The following is a 25,315-nucleotide window of genomic DNA, read 5'->3' on the forward strand; positions in this document are numbered from 1 at the left end:
CGCCCACTGCAAGCCGAATATACCTCTGCACTTGCCACGAGTTCATGCGGAATTTGTTGGAATTTCTGGGTTAGGTTGGAGAGGCAGAGGTTCGTCTTGGTTAACGAGCTGCCAATGTGATAGATAGGAGAAGGTAACTGATGGAATTTCTAATTGGATGTAGGAAACGAGCTCTATAGTTCATTTCCAATTCTAGCAGATTACTGTTAGAATACTCAAGTTGAAGGTATAGGAATAAAAATGGAAACGGTATGAAAGTCCATTTCCAGTTCTAGCGATTGCTAGAACATAAGAAATATAGAGGAAGATACAAAGTAGGAGAATGGAACGGACCTGGGATTGAACCCACGACCTCCTGCGTATGAGGCAGAAGCAGTAGCCATACGACTACCAAGCCCGCTTCGAAACAAGAGAGATCACGCACAGAACTGATTAATTTTATTACCGGCCGCGCAATGCAGATCACAATAATTCGTCCGACCGCGCGATCGTTCTGCTGTCCGAAACAAGAGAGATCACGCACAGAACTGATTAATTTTATTACCGGCCGCGCAATGCAGAACACAATAATTCGTCCGACCGCGCGATCGTTCTGCTGTCCGAAACATGAGAGATCACGCACAGAACTGATTAATTTTATTACCGGCCGCGCAATGCAGAACACAATAATTCGTCCGATCGCGGGCGCGCTCTGGTGTCCGAAACATGAGAGATCACGCACAGAACTGATTATTTTTATTACCGGCCGCGCAATGCAGAACACAATAATTCGTCCGACCGCGCGATCGTTCTGCTGTCCGAAACAAGAGAGATCACGCAAAGAACTGATTAATTTTATTACCGGCCGTGCAATGCAGATCACAATAATTCGTCCGACCGCGCGATCGTTCTGCGGTCCGGAAACAAGAGAGATTACGCACAGAACTGATTAATTTTATTACCGGCCGCGCAATGCAGAACACAATAATTCGTCCGATCGCGCGATCGTTCTGCGGTCCGAAACAAGAGAGATCACGCAAAGAACTGATTAATTTTATTACCGGCCGCGCAATGCAGATCACAATAATTCGTCCGACCGCGCGATCGTTCTGCGGTCCGAAACAAGAGAGATTACGCACAGAACTGATTAATTTTATTACCGGCCGCGCAATGCAGATCACAATAATTCGTCCGACCGCGCGATCGTTCTGCGGTCCGAAACAAGAGAGATCACGCACCGAACTGATTAATTTTATTACCGGCCGCGCAATGCAGAACACAATAATTCGTCCGATCGCGCGATCGTTCTGCTGTCCGAAACATGAGAGATCACGCACAGAACTGATTAATTTTATTACCGGCCGCGCAATGCAGAACACAATAATTCGTCCGACCGCGCGATCGTTCTGCTGTCCGAAACATGAGAGATCACGCACAGAACTGATTAATTTTATTACCGGCCGCGCAATGCAGAACACAATAATTCGTCCGACCGCGCGATCGTTCTGCTGTCCGAAACATGAGAGATCACGCACAGAACTGATTAATTTTATTACCGGCCGCGCAATGCAGAACACAATAATTCGTCCGACCGCGCGATCGTTCTGCTGTCCGAAACAAGAGAGATTACGCACAGAACTGATCAATTTTATTGCCGGCCGCGCAATGCAGAACACAATAATTCGTCCGACCGCGCGATCGTTCTGCTGTCCGAAACATGAGAGATCACGCACAGAACTGATTAGTGTTATTACCTCCCGGGCCGTGCAGATCACAATAATTCGTCCGACCGCGCGATCGTTCTGCGGTCCGAAACAAGAGAGATTACGCACAGAACTGATAAATTTTATTACCGGCCGCGCAATGCAGATCACAATAATTCGTCCGACCGCGCGATCGTTCTGCTGTCCGAAACATGAGAGATCACGCACAGAACTGATTAATTTTATGACCGGCCGCGCAATGCAGATCACACTAATCCGTCCGCCCGCGCGATCGTTCTGCTGTCCGAAACAAGAGAGATCACGCAAAGAACTGATTAATTTTATTACCGGCCGTGCAATGCAGATCACAATAATTCGTCCGACCGCGCGATCGTTCTGCGGTCCGAAACAAGAGAGATTACGCACAGAACTGATTAATTTTATTACCGGCCGCGCAATGCAGAACACAATAATTCGTCCGATCGCGCGATCGTTCTGCGGTCCGAAACAAGAGAGATCACGCAAAGAACTGATTAATTTTATTACCGGCCGCGCAATGCAGATCACAATAATTCGTCCGACCGCGCGATCGTTCTGCGGTCCGAAACAAGAGAGATTACGCACAGAACTGATTAATTTTATTACCGGCCGCGCAATGCAGATCACAATAATTCGTCCGACCGCGCGATCGTTCTGCGGTCCGGAAACAAGAGAGATCACGCACAGAACTGATTAATTTTATTACCGGCCGCGCAATGCAGAACACAATAATTCGTCCGATCGCGCGATCGTTCTGCTGTCCGAAACATGAGAGATCACGCACAGAACTGATTAATTTTATTACCGGCCGCGCAATGCAGAACACAATAATTCGTCCGACCGCGCGATCGTTCTGCTGTCCGAAACATGAGAGATCACGCACAGAACTGATTAATTTTATTACCGGCCGCGCAATGCAGAACACAATAATTCGTCCGACCGCGCGATCGTTCTGCTGTCCGAAACATGAGAGATCACGCACAGAACTGATTAATTTTATTACCGGCCGTGCAATGCAGATCACAATAATTCGTCCGACCGCGCGATCGTTCTGCGGTCCGAAACAAGAGAGATTACGCACAGAACTGATAAATTTTATTACCGGCCGCGCAATGCAGATCACAATAATTCGTCCGACCGCGCGATCGTTCTGCTGTCCGAAACATGAGAGATCACGCACAGAACTGATTAATTTTATTACCGGCCGCGCAATGCAGAACACAATAATTCGTCCGACCGCGCGATCGTTCTGCTGTCCGAAACATGAGAGATCACGCACAGAACTCTCCACATACCGTTTCGATCTGTTATGATTGATTAACGAACAATGTATTCTAGCAACACTGCAACAGAATGGATGTCAGAAGAGGAAAGTTCTCGAATAAAGACTTGTTGAATTTACATCTACAATATTTGGCGACGACAGAATTTTTTTTTCTGATTAAATTCGCAAAGGAAATTGTTGAATTCGTGCAGAACCGGCGTTCTGTAATGAGAACTGTGTTGTTCTGATAAAAAAAAAGTCATTTCCGTGAAAAAACCAGCCGGAGAGGATAGAGACGTTGAGCGGAAACCAGCCGGAAGATCACTGGAGTTACTTGGACGTAAATTGTATTGCCCTTGCCTCACGGAAAAAGTCGTACCTGCTCCATTTCGCCGGGCCTGAAGTTCAAGACATCTTTTATGAAATTAAAGGCCACGACGCAGCACCCTCTCCTGGAACTGACGTGTACAAAGAAGCCGTCCGATTGCTTGACGCCTATTTCGCTCCTCTAGCGAACATTCCATATGACAGGTGTTCAGAAGTATGAAACAGAGAAGATGAATCAGTGGAGAAGTTTGTCGCGCGACTACGTGAGCAGGGACGACTCTGTGATAATGAAGGAGCTCTCGATATGCGAATCACAGAGCAAGTGTTCGATAACTGCCGTTCGGATGAACTCCGTGAAATCATCTTGAAGAAGAAGCTTTTAACGGTAACAGCGATTGTGGAAGAGGTGCGTATACTGGAAGCCGTACGATGAAACAAGGAAGAAATGAAAAAAAACGGTCGATGACCGTCAAGGAACCTCAAGTATACCTAGCAAGCCGCGAGAAGAAGAAGGAAGTGAGAAAGGATGTGTGCTTCCGATGTGGTAACACCGGACATTTTGCAAATGACAGAGTTGTCCAGCCAGGAACAAGATTTGCGATAAATGCAAACTCGTTGGCCACTCCCGGAAGATGTACAAAACAAAGTCAGAAGACAAACAGAGTATGTACAAGAAAAAGAAGCGGGTGCTGCAAGGTTGAAAATCCGTTGGGGCCGAGCTTACGGATGCCACCGGTGTGACGAAGCGACGAACAGTGGCAGCGACAGTGACATGATGCAGATCTGTGCCACTAACAGTGAACACGATTGGGTGACTTGTTATGTCGTCAGACTAGATTGGATTGTTGATTCGGGCGCGCATGTAACCGTCATCAGTCGGGAAACTTGGAGTAATCTTAAGCGACAAGGATGCAAGGTCAGCTGCACCTACGAAAGCTAAACATGTCTACGAGTCTACGAGAATGGCAAACTGAGAATGCATAGAATCGTCAAAACGGACATCAGCACGCGTTATAAAGCTGTCCACCACGAAGTGTATATGCAGTGTTGGTAAAATCACTCATAAATCTTTATCAACGAGCGCTCCCGTGCGAACGAAATCGCCTGCGATTTTAAAGGAATGCATCACGCTTGAATTTTTCATGCTGAAACGCATCATTTCACTCATTTTCCAAAAAATCATTTTGGTTTAAAAACGAATTTGAAATCAATTTGGTGGCAATTTATTGCTTATACATGGAAGAGTGTCTAATATTTTATGCGACAAACGTCAATTCACTGTTTTTAACGAAGGAGAACAAAAGATAACCTAGGATGATTCAAATGGATGATTCAACTCATCCATGAGTTTTTAGGTGCTGAGTTGGGTGCGTTTCAACTCACGCTTGATTTGATTCATCCATGAGTTTTGAGATTTTGAGTTTTTACCAACACTGAGTGTATGTAGTCGACAATGAAAGAGGTGCCAATTTACTATGCAAGCAGATGTTCATGGATCTTGGCATCTTGAAAATCAAAACTGAGGTACTCAGCATGATGAAGAAAAACGAACCACCTATTGGAAAAGTAAAAAAAATGCAAATCGAGGTCAAAATTGACAAGAAAGTGATTCCAGTTCAGCAGCCAGCTCGCCGCCGGCCAATACCGTTGCAGGAGTTGGTGGAGGAAAAGCTGCAAGACCTGCTCAAACAAGATATCAAGACATGGTGATGACTCCGAAGGATGGTGGAAGGAGCGTTCGTCTGTGTGTCGTTATGCGGCGGGCAAATGAGGCAATTATTCCGGATCGGCACCCACTGCCTACTTTTGACTAAATAATGCCGTACCTGGTTGGTTGTGAATATTTCAGAAGGCCAAAGCCTTCCATCAGATCGAACTTGCGCCATCGTCGAGGGAAATAACCACTTTTGTCACTCCGAATGCATACTACTCATGTTTTTGGCATGAATTGTGCCGCAGATTTTTTCTAATGAGAGATTGAGCGTATCCTAAAAGTGTTCATCGACGACATTCTTGTGTTCGCCAGGATGCAGGAGGACCACGACAAGCGAGTGAAGGCCGTATTAACTCGACTTGAGGAAAACGGACTAACAGTAAATATGGACAAATGCCAAATAGGGAAAAAGAACGTTGATTCCATGGGCCACACTCTGTTAAACAGTGGAATTTTACCAATGAACGACAAGGTCAGCGCAATCCAAGCTTTTCGTAGACCGTCAAGCACCACAGAAATGCGAAGCTTTCTTGGATTAGTGAATTATGTCGGCTATTACAGCCCTGAGAAAGTCGACTACTTTGATCACAGATGCAAGCGACAACATACTCGGAGCAGTCTTGTTACATTCCAAGCAAGATAAACAAAGTGTTATAAGTTACGCCAGCAAAAGCTTGAATAAAACAGATAAGAAGCAATAGCTTGGGCTACAAAACGGTTTAGAATGTACCTTACTGGACTACGCTTCACTATACTAACGGATCTCAAGCTGTTGGTCAAGATCTTTAGTCAAACATCTGTTCCGAATCAGCGACAGAAGCGGTGGAAGCTAAGGATGCAAGCCTATCGCTACGAAATCAAATATCTTCCTGGTAAGATCAACAAAGCCGATCCCTTTCGGCTATCCGAAGCACTTGACACCAAATCTTTCGACCAGAGTGCAGACGCAGAATTTTGCGCAATCGTGGAAGTCAACAAACCAGCTGCAGTTACGATGAGCGAAATCATCCAACGTTCGCAAGAAGACGAAGAGCTCCAAAAGGTTAAAATTGCTCTCCACACTGGAAAATGGAATGAGGACATCAAGAAGTACGTGCCGTTTAAGAGTGAGTTGTGCTTCGCCAGCGAAATTAAATTACGAGAAAACAGAATCGTCGTTCTTCGAGAAGTTGTATTGGCAAATATCGGTCACTCAGGCCGCGAAAAAAATTATCATGAGAAATGAGTAGTAGGAAGTGAGATGACTCACTTGTCATATCTCATTTCTCACTTCCAACTTCTCAGTCGTTGTTTCTCGCTTCTCGCTTAACATTTCTCTTTTCTCACAGTGCAAATTAGAAGTGAGTAGTGAGAAGTAACTAATTAGAAATGCAAAATCAGAAGGGATACATCTTACATCTCACTTCTTACTCTTAACTTTAAATAAGGCGTGTGCGCCTCACTTCTTACATTTTATTTCTCACGTCCCACTTTCTTCTTCTTACTTTTTAATGTGAAAACTGAATGGTCTCACTTTTTCACACTTTTTCACATCGCACATTTCACATTTACTATTATTCGGCCATATGACCATATGGTAATACGCGCGCCTACAGAGCAAGACCATGCTGAGGGTGGCTGGGTTCGATTCTCGATGCCGGTCTAGGCAATTTTCAGACAATTGTCTCGACTTCCCTGTGCGTAAAAGTATCATCGTGTTAGCCTCATGATATACGAATGCAAAAATGGCACCTTGGCTTAGAAACCTCGCAGTTAATAACAGTCTTCTTCTTCTTCTTCGTTGGCATTACATCCCCCACTGGGACATTGCCGCCTCGCAGCTTAGTGTTCATTAGCACTTCCGCAGTTATTAACTGCGAGGTTTCTAAGCCAAGTTACCATTTTCGCATTCGTACATCATGAGGCTAACACGATGATACTTTTATGCCCAGGGAAGTCGAGACAATTTCCAATCCGAAAATTGCCTAGACCGGTACCGGGAATCGAACCCAGCCACCCTCAGCATGGTCTTGCTTTGTAGCCGCGCATCTTACCGCACGGCTAAGGAGGGCCCAGTTAATAACAGTGGAAGTGCTTAATGAACACTAAGTTTGGGGTTGTAATGCCAATAAGAAGAAGAAGACTTGTTCAGAAAACGACATTTATCGTTTGGCCAAATGACATTTTCTGCCATGTGATAAGTTTATCCAAATGACATTTTCAGTCAAAGGACATTGAGTGCGCATTGATTGATTGATTGTGCATTAATTGCCTTTCGTGTCGGACACAGAACCTCCACGAAATCCGGGTGATTCGTTCTGTTTTGTGAGTTCGGAACGTAAGTCAATCAGTGCGCGATAAATTGTCTTTTGTAGCGGCCGCAGAACCTTCTCGAGATGCGCTTAGAAAGTAAATTCGTAAGTACGGATCGACGCAGAACTTTTTCAATATTTGGTTTTGTGTTGAGTGCGCGATTGATTGTGTTTCGATTAACATATTTCGAGTAGATCTGTGTTATGCTGCGCGCAAAGTTTCATTAGCTCAAATTATCCATTCGCATGACTTACCAAAGTGAATCCAGATAATAGATCCCTTAAACTAATACAATACCATATCCCAAAACAATCGTGGAGATGCAGAAGTGTTCTCGGTCCCTAATCGCAACGAGAGTCGAAACAACAACCCTAAGTTCCTCACATGACAGCAAGGACATGGCAGGCGGCCTCATTGACTGAACATACGTGAGCTTCCGAAAAGTGTACATTAAGAGTGTACAGCAAGGATGTTATAGATCATTTAGTAATTTGCGTTCGATCATTTAGTAGCTTGTCAATAACTTATTCCAGAAGCTGAATTTCAAAATGTGTTGTATGGTGGACTTCTAGTGCGAAGGTTTTTCTGCAACTCTGCCTGATGTTTCGTTGTTAGAATTCAACTAATAACGGAGTTATAGCACTAGTTGCAGTAATTTAAACTAAATAATTGTAACATTGTTATCATTTAGTCTAAGTTACTGAAACTATAGTTATAACTCCGTTACTAGTGGAATTCAAACAACGAAACATCAGATAGAGTTGTAGAAAAACCTTCGCACTAGAAGTCCACCATACAACACATTTCGAAATTCAGCTTCTGGAATAAGTTATTACTTACTTGAAACTTGATGGGCTACAGCTCTTCGATGAACCTACGCCGAATGGAGTATCCTTCTCCACTGGACTCGATCCGGGCCAATCGCTTCCAGTCGCCCTGAACATTGAGCGCCCTCAGGTCCTCTTTAACTGCAAAAAGCTATCGTGTACGTGGCCTCCCACGAAGCCTGCGGCCTCTTCCGGGTTCTCTACTAAATATTATCTTCGCTTGACGTTCTTCCGGCATACGAACAACATGACCAGCCCACCGTAGTCTGCCGTGTTGTATAAGCTTAATAATATCCAGCCCTTTATACACCTGGTACAATTCGTGATTCATGCGACGCCGCCAGATACCGTTCTCCTGTCTACCGCCAAGTATTGTCCGCAGCACCTTACGCTCAAACACTCCGAGAGCTCTCCGATCAGCCTCCTTTAACGTCCATGTCTCATGGCCGGCTGAGAGTAGCTGTTTGGGATCTACCGAGCGCGCCGTGGATTCACCTTGCAGGAGACTTTCTGGGCCCACTTCCAGACGAAACCTTCCTATTCACGCTGATTGACTTGTACAGTCACTATATACTAGCAGAGCCGATAAAACACACGGCATCTAGTGAAGTCATCAAGTTTATGAACGGAAGTTTTACGTGGATGGGTTTACCATACATTTTGACAATGCGAGAAACTTTACAAGTCAAGAGCTGAAAGAATACTGTGTGAACAAGGGTATAAAGCTAACTCACATCACGCCGTACTACTAGAGTGCAAATAGAGAAATCGAACGTCAAAACCGTTCAGTGCTAAAGGTGCTTAAGATTTGCAAGAATATCTACGGGGGTGACCGATCACCCCACATTCGGTAACTGGTGTGTCGCCTGGAGAATTGATGTTTGGCCGCCTATTCCGCGATTTGATCCCGCACCTGCAGGTGGAGTTGTGCGACGACGAAGGACTACGCGACCGTGACAGAATCGCAAAATACAACGCTAAAGAATACAGAGATAGGAAGGTCGGAGCAAAGGAATCGCCAATTGAAGTTGGCGGCGAAGTGTTACTGAAAAACATGACACTGCAAAATGAACTGTCGTCAAACTTCCTACCATCGCCTGCCAAAGTGATTCAGCGATACGGAAACAGTCTAACACTGGAAACCGAGAATGGTCAGGTCTACAAAAGGAACACTTCACACGTCAAACCATTGGTCCGTCCAACCGATGAAAAGCAGCAAAAATCAACGGACTGATATGGTACCTTCGCAGCTGAGGCCCCACCTAAGGAATCGGAAAAACTGCAACGGCTTCGTAGGGAAACGAAATGCCCCAAGCACCCGAAAGATTTCTATATATAAATGTGGAACTGTAAACTATAAACCGTAAAGCTCATGTACAATGTAACAAACGTCATTGGAGAAAGAGAGATGTGTTATGACTGATTAACGAGCAATATATTCTAGCAACACTGCAACAGAATGGATGTCAGAAGACGAACGTTCTCGAATAAAGACTTGTTGAATTTACAACTACACTACAATCCATATGTTTTCCTGCTTTACAGTTATGGTACTCTCTTCGTGCTGCCTTTCCTTTCTGCGATAGATTTTGTTTCGTCTTCTAACCATACTACGCTATACTGTTCTATCTCCAGTCGGCGAGTATCCGGCTCTTTACAGGACTTTTCTCGACCGTCACTTACTCTCTTTCCTCATCAAACACAAACTGTTGACCTTGCCAGAGGCGTTTCTCCTATTTTCTCGTCAAGCTTCGTTTTATTGTTTTTCTTTCTTCTGTTTCGTGAATCTTTTGTAGCTTAACTGAATAGAAGAATTCGCCTTTTATATGATATCTAGCTTTTCGCTTTTTCTCTAATGCGCTTGGTTTGCTCAATGTAAGTATGTGATGTAAGTGTATGTGAATAAATTTCACATATACACATTTTACATTACTCGACCAATTTATCTACATAATTTGGAGTTGAACTTAATCTGTACAATAAAAAAAAACACTTTAATAAAGTTGAAAAAATCTACATGATTACTCCAATATACATTTTTTGACCTTTTTTACTATTAATTTATCCTTTTTCATTATTTTTCTTCCGATTAATCTTATTCTTTATACTCTTATATGGGATAGCCCATTTTGCCATACTCACCCTTTAAATTGTTTTCCAAATTTGTCCATTTATCTTCAAAGGAAAATTTATTTTCGAGTTTTGTAAAAATATTTGATTTGTTTAATTTTTGCAGTTTTACTTATTTTCAAAACTTAGTCGTTTCCTATTTATTCATTCAGTCCGATTTCAATCACGCTTCTTAGAAATAGTTAATCTCTTTTGATTGGTCTAGCTTAGCTTACTTTATCCCGATTTCTCACAATTCTCGCTTAACTTTTCAAAAGGACCTAAGTAACATTTTTTTTCATGAATTAATTTGAGTACTGTAATCAAAAGCTTTCATGTTGTTCTGTTGATTGCGCTATTCAAATTAATTCATTAATTAATTCAAAATGTTACTTAGGTCCTTTTGAAAAGTTAAGCGAGAATTCATGTAATGTTCGAAATTTTGACATTTGAACCAATTAGGCGACACATAATTTACCTGATTGGCCTTGTCTAATCCATGCACCGACATAACTCGTTCAGAAAGTATATAGAAGAACAGCATCTGTTCATATTCACTGCTTAGAATCAAAATTTTCAGGAACATAGTTTTGAATATTCACAAAATTACAGCTTATTTCTTTTATAAAATTGACTCAGCATTTTGATATTTCATTCCAGTATATAAACATGACAATGTCATAATTCAACGTCGATGGTTAAATTTAATTTGCTAACTCATTATCATGTTCAAATTTACTGGATGAATAGGAAGCTATATTTACATTGCGCAATTAATTCTGGATTGATCAATTGGCGTCTTTCATTTGAATCTTATCGCCTTAAACCAACAATCTGAATAGAGGAGAACGCGAATTAATTTTCTCCCTCATTATCCAAAAACTTACACAACTCAATATGCACCGACTTCGCAAAGCGCCAAACGTCATGCAGCTCGTAGATAGTAGTAATTAATAATTCCATCCCATCCGTCACTCACATTGCTTCTTTGCATTCTCTCTTTCCATTTCCGGTTTCTCCACAGCTCAAGGAGCGCTCCAGTTCCTCGGTGCGGGAGCGCTTTGTCAACGATCCGGCCTACACGGAGGACGTGCGCCACCTGGCCCTGCCTATGCGCCGCAACAGTGGCCCGGAAAACGTGGACCACCAGCAGCAGCAGTCGCGCAAGTTCTACACCATCCCGAAGAAGAAGTCCAACTCGGTGGGGAAGGACTACTTGAGGGGGTCGGGGTTCAGTGTGGACGCCGCGGATGTAGGGAAGAATCCCGGTGCGGCCCACAACGTGCAGGTTAAAGTGAGGAGGAAAAAGTATAATTACCATAATAGTTCGGAAATGTTGCGGTTGAATGCGGACGAATCGAGCAGTTCGGATAATCTACGAAGTGGGGCTGGGAGCGGAAGGGTTTCAGCCCTGGATCGACGGGGAAGAAGTTTGGATCGGAAAAGTGCGGGTGAGGGAAACGACGGTAGGTGGTTCGAGAGGGAAGGCGAGGATGAGGGAGATGGCCGTGGGAAAAATCGAAATTTAATCAGGAGACAGAATGCAGCGGTGGACGAGGGTATGTCAGTTCAGGAGGATGGAGACGAAGATGGAAAAGAAGGTCGAAGTAAGTTGCAGATTGGGAAACGTTTTCTGAAGGGTGAGATCGGAATCAAGAGCTTCAATTACTACTTGCTAAAAGAGGGGCTGAAATCTTCCAAAAAGAATTTGTTGAAGCAACGTTCCGAGCCTGCGGAGGCAGTCGGAGCTGTTGGGGGAGGAGGGTTGTCCAAAAGCGAGGAAAACATTTATGAGGAGATTTATTTCGAAGAGAAACCAAACGACCCAAGTGATGAGAAGATTCAGTTTATAGATTGTGAATTGTGTGTCCAGCAATGTAATAACAGTAACTGCGAAGCGTGTCATAGCCATGTTTCGAAACATAAACTGCAACAACATCACCATCATCAACAGAAGCAATCGGACAAGCAGAATGTATACGAACAATTGAAACAAGTGCCCCCGCCTCAGGGCCCGGTTCCCGGTCCACAGCATCAGCCGCAGTATAAGGCAACAGTGAAATCGTTGGACATTGACGATTCGAGCATGTATCACTCATCGTCGTCTACATACGGTACGGCAACTGGCAACGTCCTGCAGTATCAGTCATACAATCCAAATAATCCTAATGTTTTCAAAATAGAAACAACACCAGTTGCATTCGGTTGCGAGTATAACCCCATTCAGCAGATCTATTACAAATCTCAGTATGGTACTCTCCCAGGGGCGCCTGGTTCGACTGGTCAACAGCGCCATCACATTTATCAGCAACCGCAAAATCTAGTTTCGACCAACTCCGATTTCTACCAAGAGATGAACAGAAAAAAATCATCTTCATCGTCCGATTCTCTGCAGGCCCGGATGCAACGTGAGCTCTATCAGCAAGCCAACTTGTACTACTATCAACGTGAGGCTGCTGCAGCACAAAACGTTCAGCCACAGCATCCATCCAAAATCTACAAAACGAGCTCCAATGCATCCATTCTGAGCGAGACATCAGCTCGGAGTGAGAACTCCCTGAAGCAACCTCGCACCGGTAATATGTCCGACTCGTCCCTTGGGGACTCGTTGTTTTCCTATCCGGCCAATCGACGCTACTTTGGTAGTTCCGAGAGCTGTCGCTTTGCTTCAGAGTGCCGCCGCTGCAGTCTAGACGTAGACAAATGTAGTTTCTCTGACACATGCCGGTACGACTGTCGAAATTGTGACTGCTCGTCAAGCTACTTCTCCTCCGATTTCGATGACACCGGCATCGGCAGGAAGAGCCACTCGCGTCAGTCGGGTAACAATTTGATCCAGGATAATTATAATGTACCCTCCTATGCGGAGGATTTTATGAAACACGTAAGCAACGTAAAACGGAACCAGTTGGGAACGTCCCCCTATCCGCAACATCCGCAGCAGAAACAGACTCCTAGTGGCAAGATTTATGAAACCCCTACCACGTACGCCGGGATTACGAAAAAGACACCATCTCAGCAGGAGCATACCTACGAGAAATTGAAATCCAACCCAAAAGGCAACATCGGCATCAGGGCCACTCACAAATACGACGAAAACACCAAACTGTCAATCAGTCAAAGTCATGAGCTGTTGTTGTCTCCTTCCAGAAGCAAGATTCTCCACGAAGGGCGCTATGGAATGGCTGGTATCGAGCGCTATGGGCCTAACTTCTCCAGCACCCTACCAGCCTCAATCCCATCCAAAGCCAAAAGCTCCGAATTCGGTCCACTCTTTAGTACGATCGCCCGAGAAGTAGACACACCCGCAAAATCCGTCACAGCCACCGGACCCCCCAGAGCGACTCTATCAAACTTGAATCATGACTATGCAGAAATCACCCAACTGCCAACCGCCCCTAAAACCGACTCGAAAGAGCAAAAGCAAACACCTCCCCCTCCATTACCGCCAACATCCACGCACCCCAAACGCTCCAGCCTCAAGTACATGGCTCCACAACCTCCGAAACCCACCCAAACGCAGCCAACACCACCCGGCAACGTCGCCCGCCGTCAAGCGCCTCCGATTCCATTGAATCCTCCGCTCGACACCGCTCAACCAATCACCGCTTCCGGTGACAGCAGGGATAAATCTCTTCCGCGGCGGGATCGGGCCGATTTCGAGCGCAGCAAACGGGGGGCGGCCGCTGCTGTCGCTGCCACCATACAGGACGTGGTGGCCCCGGCTCTGACTCCGCAATCCAAACGGAAACAGGAGCAGCCACAGCAACAACACCAACAGCAGTCATCGGTTCCGAAGAAAGAGGCGAAGAAGAAGGTGCAGCAACAGGCCGTCGAAGACGACGGAAATTTCACCGACGACGAGGACGATGAGGTGTTTCTCAGTGATAAGGTGGTGCCCGAGAAGCCAAAGTATGGAAGCGTGAAGCAGGTGAGTGCTTGTTGATGGGGGTGATTGTGTGCGGGTAATTTATGTGGTGGTTGATTTGGAAATTAATTTTTGATCGGAGTGAGCAGGTGGGACTTTATTATAATAGGAGATTAAGCTTGATCAAACTAAGAATAGAATATTTTGGGAAGATGACATTTTAACATAGTCAAATTTTAATCATTTCTGACTACCCGTGAATTGTAACCAGTATAGGTACTTCTGTTTGGAAAGTATAGATGTACCATGTTTTATATTATGCTCTCAGACGACAATATAAAAACTAAATTATTTCAAAATGTTACACCCTACAATACGATTATAAAACCTCTGAGACCCAAATTCTTGTTTTCACTCAAAATCACTATTTTGCTTTCTAAAATCGATCTTAACAGTTAACTATCTCTTTCTTTCTCGATGTGTTTTGCATTGGCGGAGTTAAGCTGGAGCACGTGCCCCACCAAATAAATGAATGACATTTCCAGGAAACTCCAAGATTTTTTTTCTAGATTTTTGGATAGGATTTCTTAAGGAATTGGAGAAAAAGTTTTATAAAACCTTGAAATAATTGCTGAAGAAACTCATTTTTTTAAGAAGTTCTTAATTTAATTTCCGCAGGAGTTCCTAAAGCAATTTCCAAAGGAATACATAAAAGGATTTCTTCTAAAAAAAATTGTGGAAGGTTTTCCTTGAACAATTTCCGTAGATATTCTTCTTAAGGACAAGCCTCCTGGAATCCAAAACTAATTTTATTCACATTTTCAAGGGTATCCCACTCGATTCGGAAGCAACACACAACTGTCATTTTTATTTATTTAAGACGGTTGTGCGTTGCTTCCGTATCGAGTGGGATGCTCTTGAAAACGTGAGTGAAATTAGATTTTGATTCCGGGAGGTCTGTTCTTAAAGGAATTCCTGAAGAATTTTCCGAAGGAATTTCGAAAAGAATTTCGAAAAAGAATCCCAAAAATAATTTGTAAACGAATTTCGAAAGGAATCCTTAGAAGAATTTCCGAAGGAACTCTGGAGGAATTTTCGAAGAAATTTTGAAAGGTATTTCCGAAAATAATTTAGACTTTCCGAGGAATTGCTGAAGAAATTTCCAAAGGATTTCTCCTAAATCAATTCCAGAAAGTATTCTTAAAATAATTTCCGTAAGTATTCCTAAAGGAATTTCCGAAGGATTATCCATAGGCATTGGCACGAACTTTCCAGAATAATTCCTGAGAGAGAGTCCAAAAGAATTTCTAAAATAATTAGGAATTTATTAAAATAAAATAATGGAATTTTCAAACGGGATTTCAAAATTAAATCCTTAAAGAATTTCTGACATTCTTAAGCTTCTGCAAGAATTTTTAAGGACATTCCTCCAAGATTTTTTTTCGGATTTTCTTGAGATTTCTCCGAAAATTACTTCGGAGATTAATGCAGAAATTCCGTTGGAAATTCCTTATAATATTCTTTCGAAAATTCAAAGAAGTAAGGAAATTGTTTTAGGAATACCTTCGGAAACTTGTTTAGGAGAAATCCTTCCAAAATTTCTTTAGATTTTTTTTCGGAAATCGATTTAGGAATTTCTTTGGAATATATTTTCAGAATTCTGCCAGTACTTTCTCAAGAAATCCGTTTGGAAACTTCAAAAAGAAAATTTCTTCAAAATTTTCCTCAGAAATTTATTTAGAACTTCCTCCAGAAATTCTATCAAAAAATCCTGTAAGAATTCCTTCGGGCATTCCACCGGATTTTTTTTAGCAACTCTTACAGAAATTCCACAGACAAACAGACATAACACATTGAATATTCACTCATCAAATTAATCGTCGTTCAAACACTAACGACATCTGTTGATTTTAGTTAGTTGGGCAAACCACGAACCAGATGGCGGTAGTGTGCAAACGTCAAACTCGAGCAAATCCGATGCGCGCACCACAAGTGATCGATTGGCCAACTAATGATTATTTGAATTGACCAGTAAATCAGTGAACAATGGAAATTTTTCGAGTGTTATGTCTGTTTGTCTGTGGAAATTCCTTTAGACCTTCGGAGACTAGTACCGTAATGCCGCCGGAATTTCTCTCAGAATGTCTTACAGAAATTTCCGAAGGAACTCCTGAGGAAATTTCCCAAATTTTCTTTCGCTGCGCATTTTTTCAAGAATTCCCTTTGAATTACCTCCAGGGTTTCTCTAATTCTCAGAAAATTACTTCGGAGATAGATCCAGACATTTTTTTGGAAATGCATCAAGATATTCCCATAGGAAAATCCTTAAGGTAAGCAGGTAAGTATTCCTTTGGAAAAACCTACGCAAACAGTTTCAGGAAAACCTTCCAAAGTTCGCTTTGAGGAATTACTTTGGATTTTTTATAATTTCTTTTTGGTTTACAAATTAATGCGGAAATTGGAGTTGTAGTTCCTTTAAACCCTTTTTTTGTGAGAAGTGAATGCTGTGCTGATCCTTTATCACTAACGATACGCCTAGGGTTCCCGAACAATTCACTTTGCAGCTGCAATTGTTGGATCACTTCGGCAGAATTCGTCGTCTTCGTTGGATAAATCCACACATATTTCGTGAATGCGTCCACCACAACAAACAAATATTTGTATAGCTTCTCCGTAGCATCCATGGAACCTACGTGATCCACGTGATAGGTATCAAAAGGTACGTCGCCTTTTGGAATCGGTGACAGCAATCCTTCTGTTTTTCCTCGTTTCCGATCAGCAAGGATGCACTTGATACAGCACTCAATTTGGTGTTTGATTTTTCCTCCAAGGTGCGGAATAATCGACTTCTCTCTTCAGGAACTGTGATTTATCCCAATTGATCTGAAGATTTTCTCTTGCTGAGTGGAGCATAGTCTCTTCTTCGTTGTTTCCACTGTCACTCAGCAGTCGCCGAGTCAGCTTTTCTTTTTTACCGGTGTTTGGTGAACTTTTGGCAGAGCATAACTCGCGGAGTTGCTCATTTGTAAGTTTTGTCAACACTTCTCGCACGAACATGTTAGACTACTTCTTATTGCACTTTGCACAAACACTTTCTTATGAGATGTATTCTCGACGACTCCTCTCACTAAACCACGCCTACAGTTTTCTATGGTGCGGAGACTTCTCTCTGTCGCGAGCACCGCACGAAACACTCTGACTCATACGACCACGTCTTCCACGCTAGGGCCTCACGCCGCCATTTGCAGAAAATTGAAGCCCAAAAACATGAGGAAAATCCCGGTTGAGCCTCCATGTGAGATTGTTTATTTTTATTAAAGATATTTCAATATAACGAAAAGTATAATTAAAGGGGATTTCCGTCAAAAAACACACTGCTCGCGGAGCAACGCTAAAACTCGATCGGTTGCTCTAGGATCTCGCGATCAGGGTTGTAAATTTTCGGCAGCACTGGATGAAGGTGATGTTTTTTTATATCATGTTTTTATTTTCTTCCTGCTTTGAAATCAACCTCACATTCCTGGAGAGGCAGAAAAGTAAACAACAGAGCTCACATCACTCACTGCGCCGCGAAGATGAAATTTACCACAGCAAAATATACGCATTCACCAAGCAAATTGAAAAATTTCACCACGCGTTTAAATGGGCCACTCACAGTCATACGGTAAGGCGCGAACTGAGCAGCCTGTCAGAGCGACTTGTGAGTGGCTGAATGCGAAATTGAACAATCGGTGTTGGAAATGATTTTTCGGCTGCACCCAGTCGCACTCACCACGGCGGCGATGGAGGCGACTGCAGATTATACTGAGATCCATGTTTTTCACTGCATTGACTGTGAAATATTTCTACCCTGCTCGCGATACACTGCCTAGGCTTTCTCCTCAGGTCTGCTTCAGAGATCGTCGTGTGTCTCACTCTCTCTTACATATATGACAGGATTTGGTCGTACATAAGTGACAGGAACTCGTTTATGACAAGTGTGCTGCTTAAGGGATCAGTTCATTATCCTAACAGCTTACGAAAAACGTCTCTCACGGTATGCTACCTAGCGAGTGTGTCTACAGAGGATTTTTTCATTCTATGTTTTGTATTCAATCGCCGAGCTTAGCTTAGACTGTCTCGATGGTTGCTACTCCGTGATTGTTCGATCCAACTGATTAGTGGTTGGGGCTTACGATCTATTCTCGAAGTGCATGTTTCAGAAGCTTTCAATTGTTGATCATTAACGGCACCGACCAAGTGCTTACGGCCCGTTTGGTTGGAATGGAAGGGAAATTTAGTGTGTGGTCCCTGCTGATACTAGAGACCGAGAATATCTCTGCATCTCCACAATTACTACGGGAAAGAAGTTGTATTAGTTGGGTGGGGTAATCAGAAAGATAGATCGGCTTTCATCATGAAAAGTGATGTGACCTTTGAACTTGAGGAGAATTTTCAGAGGAATTCCTGGCCGAAAATTCCCTAAAGAGATTTCCGGATAAATTTCTAGCAAATCTGGGGAAATTCTGGAGGATTTGTGGACGAAATTTTCGATGGAATTCTCGGTGGAAGTTCTGGCGTAGTTTTCAAACGAATCTCCGGAAGAATTTTTGTAGAGATCTCCGGAGGAATTTAGTTTTTTTTTCGGAGGTATTATTAGGCGTATTTTAGAGGGAATTCCTGGAGGAATTTCTAGAAGTACTCCTGGAGAAATTTCCAGAAAGAAAACTGGGGGACTCCCGTTGGATTTCTGGGGAAGCAATTCCTGGGAGAGTTTTGTATGAGCTCCTGGAGTAATTTTCGAAGGAATTCTTGGGGGAATTTTCGGGGAAATTCCTGAAAAGTTCTTGAAAAAAATTAAAATAATGTTTAGAGGGCTTCCAGGTTAAATGCTACAGAATTTTCTGGGGCAATCCTCGGTGAAATTCTCTTTGGAAAATTTCAGTTTATGCATTTGCTTGGTTGAAGGCAAGGAAATACATGATTCATTTTAAGGTTGGATTACGTCCTTCGGGGAGTGTGGCGAACTCCATCTAACTGATGAATGCGACAAGATGGAGGTGACTGATCCCAAGTGCGCCAACTGCGGAGAAAAACATCGGGCTACAACCAAGGACTGTCCAAAGCGGGCGGCGTTTTTGAAAATCCGGAAGAAGGCTTCCACCAGGACCCTGCCGAAGAAGAACCGTGTTCCTGCCCTCAACGAGGCGAACTTTTCAGCCATCCCGGCCTCCCGTTTTGCGATTCCAATCCTCCCACCGTTACAACCGCACAAGCGACTGGCAGCGGCAGCTGCGTCGCGTCGATTCAAGCTCCAGCACCATCGGTACCATCCATCACCGAATGGCCCCGCTCCCTCCTCCTGGGTTCCGTCGACAGCATGGAACGAAACAGGGGAGGTGCGGCCATCGCTCTTCGCTACAACATAAACTGTCGCCTGCTGCCAATCTTCCAGCTGAGCATCATCGAGGCCATCGGTGTCGAAGTGACCACTTCCGTCGGAACAATCATCGCGGCATACTACCCAACTCAAGCTAAAGACTGTGATGGTTCATTGGCCGCCATTCGGAGGGACATCGTCAAGCTAAAGCGGAGACAAGGTCAGTACATCATTGCCGGCGAATACCAAACATCAAGCCTGGGGCAACAGCCGCGCCAATCGAAGCGGCACCGTCTGGAGCAACGATATGAAGGAAGGCCACTACACGATCCTAAGTCCGGATTCCCCCACTCTCAGCCGGTCCGGCGTCCATTCGACAATCGACCTGTGCCATTGTACATCACCAACATGAACGACCACATCTTGCAGCCGGTCATCTACCAGGAACTCAGCTCGGATCACTATCCGGTGGTGGCAAAGGTGGGTTCCTCGGTTAATCGGCATCCGGCAACGCCAACGTCGCCTACGAGCGCAGCCGGTAACGCCTGAAACAATTGATCGGCAGCTGCGTTCAATCGAGGAGGCGATCTCGGTGCCCGAGAACAACATGTACCGACGGCTCGGTTGGTAAGCAACACCCTAACCATTGATACGCACTCACCAAAGATTTGATTCGATTGCGGAATGTCACTCGCAGGCAATTTCAGCATACTGGACTACCTGAGCTTAGGGCTCACTGCAGTCGAATCATAAAAATTATCAAAGCCAGAATGGTGCATCTAAAAAATAACGATTTCTCGATCTTATTCGATTATCTTATTCGCACTCTGCCAAACTATGCTAAGCCGTTCTGGAAAATGATCAAAATACTAAAATCCAAGGCTCGGCCCATTTCACCTTTGACCCCAGTAGACGCTAATGGCGCTTGATAACTCCTGCAGAGAAGGTCGCTGAAATAGGTCGTCACTTCGTCAGCTTACACAATCTTGGGCAGAACATTTTCAGTCCACAGGAAGCATCCATTAACGAGTATGTACACAACATTCATCTAATTCTCATCGTTTTCTCGGGGGAGTTGGAGATCTCAGCTGGCGAATTGACGGTTTATGTCAAATCTTCAAAGAACATGAAGGCCCCGAGTTTCGATAACATTCTGAATCTCGAGCTCAAACACATGAGTGCTCCGTTCTGAGTGATCTTCAATCAGTGATCTTTAATCAGTGTTTGCGGAGGTGGTGGTTCAGCTATACTTTCCAACGTTCTGGAAGTCAGCGAAAGTCATCCCCATTTATAAGCCTAGGAAGGATCCTTCCTCCCCCAAAAGTTATCGTCCCATCAGCCTTCTCTCATGGTTATCCAAGCTATTCGAAAAAGCTATTCATCACCGGTTACTTGATTCTGCCGAAAATCTCAACAGCTTGCTCGAGCAACAGTTTGGTTTCCGACGCGGTCGGTCAACCGTAAACCAACTGACTTGAGTTAGTAACGTCCTCAGATGGAACAAATTTGTCTAAAAAACATCCGCCATGGCCTTACTCGATGTCGAGAAGGCATTCGACAATGTATGGCATAATGGCCTGGTGTACAAGCTACAACACTACCTGGTAACAATCATCAACAATTACCTGTCAGCAAGGACATTCCAGGTGGACAAGGACAATCAGTGGAGCGAGCTTCAATGCGCACAACATCGTCACAGCCCAAGTAACATTTTAAGTTTTATAACGCTCTTGAAGTTTTCAAGAGTGTTATAAAACCAGCAAACCGAAATGTTACTAGGGAGGCGTCCCCCATGGCAGTATTCTCGGGCCCCTGATTTTCAATCTGTTCACCTCCGACATGCCAGAACCTTCAGAAGGCGGCATTTTGTCTCTTTTCGCAGATGCCACCTCCATCGTTTACAATGGTAGAGTGATCAGCACGCTAGTAGCAAAACTTCAACGAGGCCTGCTGGAAGATCTGTATCAACGCGGCGAAGACCCGCTCATTTTCCCCCACTCTAAATCCCCTAAACATGTTTTGCCTGTCGTGTCTCGTTGAAACTAATGTACCATTTGATCAATCGCCGGTCGTCATTGTCCCTGAAAAATAAGCTTGCTGTCTACAAGCAAATCATCCTCCCTGTGATCGAATATGGCATGCTGGTCTGGGAGAGCTGCGCTAAAACTCATCATCTGAATCTCTAACGAGTACAAAACAAGTTCCTGAGGATGATCCTCAACATATCTCCCAGGACACGAAATTCTGAGGACCACCGTCTGGTCGGGATCAAAACATTGCATGAACGCTTTGGTAAGTGTAAAGAAAAGTTTAGGGTCCGTTGCTTGCATTCTGTACGTGCATCGTAAGCACAGAAATGAAAAACGTACAACTGATGATGGGCTGGACTCTAATCCTCAGTTCAATCAAGGCATCATGAAGAGCAGACACGAGGTCCACACAGCAGCTGTCGCAAGATGAGGCCGGTAGCAGCGGCCCCACCGGAGAGAGCGATTTATTCATCGATTGACCGTCGCCAACAACATCGTTTGGTTGCTGTTAGTGATTGGAAAGGCGCATTGTGAAAAGCAAATTGGTTATTTTCAGAGCAAAATAGTGTTGGTTGTAGTCCCGGTGTAGCTGTGGCGGTACTGAAAATATCTTCTTAATGGCAACGTCAGGAATTTCCCGTCGATAAAAGCGAAAGCGCTTGTTGGATTCATGAAGACGATGCAAAAAAAGATGTGCATGAATGGCGTGTATCGTGTTTCAGTGGTTAATCATCTAGTGGTTGACGATGGCATCAGTAGCAATGAAGTAGACCGCATCGTGCTTTCGTGCTGTGCGGTTCTTTCTCTCTTTGCGGAAGGAAGTTTTTAATACTACCCGACGCTATTTTAATTTCAACGGTGCTTCTTAGCGCTATTTGTACCCACTGATCCCGTTACGATCTTTGCAAGGACCCGTGCCTTCGTTTTACGTTGGACCCGTTTGCGGAAGTAAAATTCCGACAAGCGGTGGTAATCCTGCAGGGACACTGTTCTGGGAAAAAACCTCTTAGAAGGTCACGTCTCCACGCTCAGCCATGAGCATTAATAAAAACAAGAGGAAGGGGGAGTCTCTGAAGTCTCCACTTCCTTCAAAGAAACAAGGTTTCAAGACCGTCCTGCCCAAGCGCGGAAAAAATAGAAGGAAGCTGGAGACTTCAGATATTCCTTCTAACTCTAACGTTGACATTATTTCATCTCCTATCGAACTGAGCAATCAGTTCGATTTGATTAACGACGAATTTGAGAAAATCGAATCTATCTCTAGCCCAGGTGATTCGATTCATGCGAAGAAACAAAGGATTCCGCCAATTGTGGTATCTGTTGCCGAGTTTTCTGGATTTCGGAATGAAATCTTGAGTAACCTTCAGGGGATCAAGGTTTCATTTCAGATTGCTGGGAAGGGTGACTGCCGCGTTTTGCCGGGATCCTTTGACGATCGCAAACGTCTTCTTCAGTATTTAACTGAGAAGCGCCATAAATTCTTCACATACGACGACAAAACTGAGCGATTGTTCAAAGTCGTCTTGAAGGTCTCCCAGTGATGACAAATCACTGGATGAGATTAAAATTGAAATTTCTCAATTACTTGGATTTTCACCAGTCCAAGTAATTAAGATGAAAAGAAATCCCACTCTAGTACTTCCCAGAGGGCATTTCTCAAGAATTTTATTTAGTTCATTTTATCAAAAGTGAACTAAATAATATGAAAAGTTTGGAAAAGGCCTGTATTATGTCCCATGTTTATTTGGCGAGATTTGCAAAATGAAATTAAAAAACGTTTCGCTATTCTGAGAAATACCAACTTTGAAAATAATGTCTCGAAGTTGGATCCCAGTTCGAAACCCATTTGGAAATTAACAAAATTCTTAAAAACCTCAAAAGCCAATTCCAGCGCTTAAAGAGGGAAATAAAATTTTATTAACAAATGGCGAAAAGGCTCAAAAACTTTCTCAGCAGTTCGAGAGTGCCCATAATTTTAGTCTAGGTCTCACTAGTCCAATTGAGGATCAGGTTACACGGAGCTTCGAAGACATTCTCAATCAAGAGAATGTTTTTGACCCTTCGTTGGGAACTAATTTGGATGAAGTGAGATCTATTACTAGAAAATTTAAAAATATGAAAGCACCGGGTGATGATGGTGTTTTCTACATACTTATCAAAAAACTTCCTGAGAGCTCTTTATCCTTTTTGGTAAATATATTTAACAAATGTTTTCAATTGGCATACTTCCCAGATAAATGGAAAAACGCCAAAGTTGTTCCTATTTTGAAGCCGGACAAAAATCCAGCTGAGGCTTCTAGTTATCGCTCAATCAGTTTGCTTTCTTCAATAAGCAAACTATTTGAAAAGATTTTTTTAAATAGAACAGTGATCCCCAAAGTGCGGCCCGCGGGCCGCATGCGGTCTCGAAGCCTTTTCCTGCGGCCCGCGAAGGGTTTCAGAATATACACTACAGGTGGCTCATTAAAAAACATCACATCCAGGAAAAGCTATCATCGTGTAGAGTTTTTTGTTGTACTCGGGGCATATGTCAAGTTCACATCATTATGATGTTTAAGAAACCGGGGGTCTGATGTTTTGGTTGTGTTTTCGTAGTATAGATGCAGTCTCTTTTCTTCTGCTTGTCGTTTATGAAACTGTCAGTCTGGAACGCACCTATCTCTTCCTTTCTCATGATTCTCCTTATGGCTGTCAGTGCGGAATTTTCAATGTTGGCTGTGGAATGTGCTGTGGTGGAGGTATACAATAGTCAGTCCCGTGTAAGAAACACATACACAAGAATCGTTTTATCATCATAATTAAATAAATTTTTCACTTCATGCATGCTATGTAGGCTAACGGCAACATACTTTGATGGTATTTTTGGCTCTTTAACTGAGCTAAATATAGAACGTCAGGTAAAAATAATGTTGTCATACACTTCACCCTAATATGAATTCTTTCGCTCTTCAAAATAAGTTGTGGCAAAATTCGATTGGAAATTACTTGATTTATAAGTTCAGAAAATGCGTTATGTAGTACGTTAACATGTAGTACGTTCACACTAAGAAAAATGTTCAACGAAATCAAGATTTTGTCATGCTGCGATTAGTAGTTAGTTAGATGATGAAGAAAAGGTTTCCGGAAAATTAAATTACTCGGAAATAATGGAAACAGGGTAAACAGTCCTGAACTCAGATTTACTCAATTTTATATTCAGCACTGCTGGTAAGTGGTTTTAGTTCGACTGGGATAATTGTTCTTATTTGTTTAATTTGTTGGTTTGTTATATTCAAACGTGTTTATATTTGCAGAGTCCGACTTTTGAGCCCGTTATTGAGTCTTTTTCATAATGAGCATTTTTCTTGAAAAAGACCAAATAAACGAGTCGACACGTCGGGCAATGCAGATATAATCCCGTTTGAATATTTCAGATCGAAAAAGTCAGAAAATAAGAACTGCTGTTAAGTTCAACTGGCTTCAAAAACGCGTTTAAAGCATGCTGTTGCTGTTTGCTTCAAAATTCAATTCTAAATAATAAACAAATACCGTAACGGAGAACGGGGTTACGTTTTAATTCGACAAAATGACTACCCTATGCGTTTCATACGTGTTTTGCAACTCTATTTGCTTATTTGTTTTGCTACTCCCCATTATGTTGTAGTGCGTTTTGCGCCTGTTGAGAAAGTGTTTGTTCGGTAAGGGCCTGTTCACAAATTACGTAACGCAAAAATCCGAGTTTTTGACCCCCTCCCTCCCCCTCGTAACAAAAAGTAACATTTTCCGCACCCCCTCCCTCCCCCATATAACGCGTAACTGAGAAAA

The 25,315-nt window shown here is 43.3% G+C and overlaps 1 protein-coding gene across 1 annotated transcript in view; it reads left to right on the top strand.

The window, feature by feature from the left end:
• The window catches only part of LOC134210055 (uncharacterized), a 923,126-nt gene that overhangs the window by 15,799 nt on the left and 882,012 nt on the right, over positions 1-25,315 (top strand). The window contains exon 2 of the mRNA XM_062686079.1: positions 11,279-14,185. Coding sequence (XP_062542063.1) covers positions 11,279-14,185 — 2,907 coding nt within the window. The remainder of the gene's footprint in view (positions 1-11,278; positions 14,186-25,315) is intronic.

Source organism: Armigeres subalbatus, chromosome 2, assembly GCF_024139115.2.
Source record: "Armigeres subalbatus isolate Guangzhou_Male chromosome 2, GZ_Asu_2, whole genome shotgun sequence".
NCBI classification, from domain to species: domain Eukaryota; kingdom Metazoa; phylum Arthropoda; class Insecta; order Diptera; family Culicidae; genus Armigeres; species Armigeres subalbatus.